This window comes from Protopterus annectens, chromosome 11.part0 (genome assembly GCF_019279795.1).
Source record: "Protopterus annectens isolate FY-2018-M chromosome 11.part0, PAN1.0, whole genome shotgun sequence".
NCBI lineage: Eukaryota > Metazoa > Chordata > Ceratodontiformes > Protopteridae > Protopterus > Protopterus annectens.
The window spans coordinates 340,744,396-340,750,395 of record NC_056745.1 but is presented as its reverse complement, the minus strand read 5'-3'; the positions used below and the strand labels follow the sequence as shown (position 1 = coordinate 340,750,395).

The 6,000-nt window shown below is 35.0% G+C and overlaps 1 protein-coding gene across 1 annotated transcript in view; it reads left to right on the top strand.

The window, feature by feature from the left end:
- Positions 1-6,000, top strand: part of STAB2 (stabilin 2) — a 922,612-nt gene that overhangs the window by 638,077 nt on the left and 278,535 nt on the right. Inside the window, exons 51-52 of the mRNA XM_044087850.1 lie at positions 3,142-3,318; positions 4,945-5,034. Coding sequence (XP_043943785.1) covers positions 3,142-3,318; positions 4,945-5,034 — 267 coding nt within the window. The remainder of the gene's footprint in view (positions 1-3,141; positions 3,319-4,944; positions 5,035-6,000) is intronic.

Sequence of the window (6,000 nt, the reverse complement as noted above, 5' to 3'; positions counted from 1 at the left end):
ACCAACAAAGTTGAGCACTTTTGTCTCAGACAAGAGACTCCTTCACATAAAACTTAAAATCACTTCCCTTCATTAAATACACATCCTAATTTCCTGTTGTACAATTAAATTGTTAATCATTTCCCCTTTTTTTCTGAAAAAATACTTTAAAAATACTAAACATAGTGAATAATTCACTTTAGTTGATAGTAGCAGCCTTTTCTTTAAGTACAGGTTTTACTAACACATATTCATTCAAACCTGGGGGTGAAGTAGCATTTAACCTGAGAACTTCAAGAATGCCAAAGTAATAACCTGAATAGCTTGGAAAATTTAACGAGGGTTATTACTTTGATATTCTTGACGTTATTAAAAAGATCCCCAGAGGTGATAATTGGAAGCTAACTTTGTTAAAGAAAGAACTTATTTGGCAACTCAGGTTAAATGTTACTTTTTCCAGGTATCTGGCACAAATTCTTCAGCAAGAGATCTTTGATACAAAGCCAAAAGACATGCAAACTGCCTGATATACCACTTATAAAGTAACTATTCAGGCCATCAAGATGCAGAATTGGACTTGATAGCGTTTAATATTTTTGTTTTAGCTTTTGCTATAATTGCAGAACAGTTCCTAAAAAAATTCAAGTCAGAAGTATAAACATGCCCATTGTCCAAATGATTATTAAAGAATCCATTAGCAAAGATATTTACCAAATCTAATGACTCTTTAATGTAGGTATCACACAGTCTGACCATTGGATTAAAGGTGGTATCCTTGTCCGTATGCATGGAGATGTATGAACAGTGTTTTTGTTGTGACAGCTAACATTTCCATCTAGGTTTATTTTGTCCTTACTCTTCCTTTGTTAAACCAATTTATGAAATGGACTTTTTTTATTATAACATGGCTTATTTTTATTTATGGGTAAATGGGTAAATCTTTATAAGTCTTCCATCGTTTCTTCTTCATGCTTTGTAAGGGTCTAACTTCTCTGAGCACAATAGAGAAACCTTTTCAAAACACCTTAAAGGTTATTGCCTGTAACAAAATTATCTATGAGATCATATATATATATATATAGTTGTAAAAGACTGACTATCTATCCTGAATGCTCTTATCCCTGAACTTAAGCTACCAGTTCTGTGTTTGTAGTTTAGAACTAATTGCTGCAAAATCAGATCTATAGAATTTATTCATGGTTGTTGTCTTGTTAGTTCTTCTTTCTTTACCCACTGCAACCTCAAAGATGACATAAATGATCTGACCTCCCTAATTCTGGTTTGGTATAAGAAATTGATGTTATAAATTTTTGACTGATCCAAATTACTTCCAGAATATTGCTTTCCCTTGTGGTTTCTTTATCAATTTGGATAAGGTGCTGCCTGATACTTCATTCTATGATCTTATCAATGACTGGAGATCACTTTGCTGAGACATTCCAATCAACACTGTATGAGTTGCCATCTCCTACTATAATGTCAAATTTGGATGAGAAACAATATTAAATTTACCTAATTTCTGATCTGTATTGGGTGGTATATTAGGGAGTCTATAAAAGACCCAATTTTTAATTCACCTGAAGAAATTCTTACATCCAGAATCTCTGATTAGTCTTCCACATAGAAGGTACAAGAAGATGTAACTGAGATAAAAATGGAAATACCCCCCCCCCCGCGAATCACTTTCCTATTTACTCTGAAATCATGATGTCCTTTGTATCCTGGAATAGATATTGGTTTGGCATTAGAACTGTACAAGTTTCTAGAATGAATCAGACATCATAATCCTTCCCTGCTATCCTACCTGCCAACTTAGGTATTTTATAGTTAAGGCTTTTATAGTTAGTCAAAAGGTACTTCAGGGTATTTTTTGAATGTTTGCTTTATTTCCATAGGTAAAGCCCAAAAAGGGCTAATGATTTTAGTTAATGCAGTCTCCACACAGTGATTACCTTGGTGACTGAGATGCAGATTGTCTTTGCTAAAGTTCTCTTATTTTATTACTCTTCCCTGACATTGCCAAAGGGAATATGATCATATCATTGTATTTATTCTCTGTACTTTGTTTTTTAATCAAACAGAGCAGTGATATTTAATGAATCCAGTAAGAAATCTGCAGCTGTAATACAAATGAATAAAAAAGTACAATAAAACTGCTATTAAAATAGCCTAAAGGATGCAGTCTACAGGATGAATGTTTTCAATTGTTCAGCCCCCTCACTGTCTTTCTTTCTCTCTCTCTCTCTCTCTCTCTCCTGCTCTTTGTACACATACTTACATATATATAGGTATAGATTTAGATATAGATATACATAGATATAGATATAGATTTAGTTATAGTTATAGTTATAGATGTGTTTATTAGAAATAAGACTTTTGCTCATCTGCAAACAGATGCCAAAAGTAAATCAAAAATAAAGCAAAAAATATGACAAACTGCTACTGGAAGGTTTATTTCGTCAAAGTATATAGAATGTGTAGGCATGCATTATACTGTTCAAAGTATATAGTATGTGTAGGCATGCATTATACTGTTTCACCTGTCAGCCTTACTAGGTATAATTAAAAAGAAATACTTTCAAAATGATAGTTGCCTGCCGTTTTATCTACCTACATATAAAACATGATAAAAGAACACCTGGAACATATTTCCAGTTATCTACCTATCTATCTTGGTGTATAAACATATACACAGTTTGTTTGTACATGTGTGTGTGTTGGGGGGGTCTTTGTCGAAGCTGCTATTCATTGAACAGCAGATTTTAACTAGGGCAAATCAGCAGTTGGCCACCATCTGGAATTCACCCTATTCCCCATTGTAGTGTGATCTCAGAGTTGGTATATTTAGTTGGGGGGTGTGGTAGGTTTTACATTTTTTTTTTTTTTTTTACGGTGGCTTGGTTGACCAACTGATGATTTCTCCCACTTAAAATTTGCTGTTCGATGAAAAGCAGCTTTGGCAAATACGGGTTTGACAAATGCCTGTTCGTTGAATAGCTATTTAATAAAGTGATACAGGCCCATGTGTGCAGTTTCTAGAATTTCAACAAAATACAATTATTTTGGTACTGATTATATTTTGATACTATCACACTAGTACTGCTTTGCTGGATATCACGAGGGCTAGTTGATATGTATATCACTTTGCCTTTCTTCTTTCAGGATGCAGACCTGCTGAAAGAAATTACTAATCCTCTTCATATTCCAGTCACTGTTTTCTGGCCTACAGATAAGGTCATCAACTCGTTACCCAAAGAACAGAAAGATTTCCTATATAACAAAGACAACAAGAAACAGCTCCAAGAATACTTAAAGTATCACATCATTAGAGATGCCAAGGTAATGTAAAGCCAAGATTGTAGTTTCTGTTTTACTTTATTTGTCAGTCCATATGCTACACAATGAATGAGTTACTTATTGTTTTTATAATCAAGAATGTCCCTCTGAGGCACAAAGTTTTCATTTGTAAGGATTTTCAGGATCACTAGATAGTTAAGTGACTTGTATAGGAATATATGTTTGCACTCTTTCAGATCATACAGTGCCACACCCTGCATCCCCAAAGTCAGTATACAGAAAGGCAGAAGTTCATAATGAGAAACTTCCAGTCTGACAAAGACTCTGAATGTGGTTCCTGTGAAACATAAAATGCACACTTCAAACAGCACAGGTGTATTATATTGTCTTAAAGACTGAAGCATAATCTGTAGTTTCCTTACAGTTATTGGATGGGACTTCAGTATGCCAGAAAACAGAAATGGTTGCTGTTTGTTTTTGAATTTCCCCATTTGGTTTAGTACAGAAACAAGTAAATGAGGAAATGTCATGTGATGCCCAAGCTTCAGACCACGAGAAAGCCTGCCTGACTGGAGATTATTTGTGGCTTGTGCTGTAAACTCAGTACTTATTTACTGCAGCTTTATAACAGTGCCAAATGCAAGTAAAATGCATCCACAACCGTGTATTGATATTTGTAAAACTGAGATGATATAACCTCCTTATTTAAAGTTTAGGCTGTTTTGCAGATGCCAGGTGAAACTAGCTCACTTAATGACAATACTAGTGTCCTAAAGAGTAAAAAAACAAAATTTGGGTTCTGCTGTCTCAAACATGGATGTTAAGCTATAAGCAAACTTGTAACAAAAAATGGCAGTTATGAACCATGGGCTCTGTTGCTGGATGAAATCTGTGTAGCTAGTACCATAGAAATTGTTCTTCCAGGAATACTAGCAGGTATGTTGGCAGTGGAATAATTACGATAGGAAACAAACACTGGGTTATAACAGCACAAGTCTTGATTATGCATATGAGCATTGTTCACTAATGCACATTTCCTTTGTTTCTATACAGATATGATCTGATATGATATGATGTAATATAATATCATGCATACCAGAGCTTAAAATTCACTTTAAATGCATATTGCAACAAAGACAAGTATTTGGATAAAACAGAGATCAAATCTGATACAAGAACAATGTCAACTCCGTAAAAGACAAGGTGTCATTGTGTACTGACCATTGAAGTAATTAATCACACCTGTGCCTTTCTTTTCAATTTGATGGCAGGTTTTTTTTTTTTTTCCCATTGGAGCACTTTGAAGAAACACTTAGCCATGAGTTGACTGGCTGGGTTTCTAATTATTTTTAAATCATTATACACTCAAGAAGACAATATGGAGTTTGAGGAAATGTCTTTTAATACCTTTGATTGCTCTATTTTTTTCTTGGAAGAGGAGGGAGTAAGTGCATGGATACACTGCAATGCAAAAAAAAAAAAAAATCTGCATGCTCTAGGATATATCATGCCCAGAAGAGACCATTCATTACTTTATGTATAATCAAACAAATTAGTGAGCTTTTTGAAAGTCAGGACATAGTGTATGACTATTTAAACACTGTGGTTGGTTATTGGTTTGGTAGTTTATCACTCTGCAGTATTAATTCTGAAATGTCTTATTCCCAGATCACAGCTTCAGATCTTCCTAACACCAATTCACTAACTACATTCCAAGGATCAAATCTCACTGCTGAGTGTGGAAAGAAGGACAACATTGTAAGTAGAGTTATTCAGAAGCAATGTTTTACAATATAATAATATGTACTTTGATGTGTTGATTTGTTATACTAAGAAATATCACATATAAAAGATGTTGTAATAACTCTGTTTTGTAGTAAAGTAGGCAAAGTATGCCTTGGTTCAAAATATAATCCCATTACCGCATGAGCACACGTGCGTACACACACACACACACACACACACACACACACACACACACACACGTGCATCCACGTATGCAGGTCATCAATGCATATATGTGTGCACATTGTAAAGCAGATCAGCAACAATCGCCACAATTACAGGCTTCCAGCATTTTACTGTTAAATGTTTTACAGAGACAAGTGGTATATAGGCAAATGCATGTCTAGCCTCAAGAATCGATGCAATGATGTCTAACCAGGTATTATTCAGTCACTTTGCATGAATGGTTATAAAGCAGTGTGACCCACAATAATTCTGTGTTTGTGTGCATCAGAGGACTTGCTTTATGTAAATATTCATTAAAGTATGTGTCAGATTTATAAAACTTTGCACTTGAAGGCTGAGATCTCCAAGATGCATGACCCAGCCTGCAGTCTGAAGAAACTTTATCAGGCACAACATTGGGAAGTTGGTCTTCATACTGCAGAAGAGCCAGGGATACTCACACCAGGGATGGTATTGACAATCGAACACACACAGCTAGGTATTAATTTAAATTATTGGGCCTTACAGGTTATTCTAAAGGGTGTATGTTAAGGCATGACTTAATGGTTGCTCTATCCATCAGAGATATAGGTTACAGACCTGGGGTGAATTTTAGATTTCCCAGGTTACATTTCAGTAAGGTTAGGAAGGGCTGTGCTTCACATGGATGGAAAGTCAGTTCCAGAGGATGAGAATTCTCTGAGATTCATACCTGTCTTTCCAACATGTTCTATTTGTGTCGTAAGCAAAGTTTAGGTCCTTAGATATTATAGT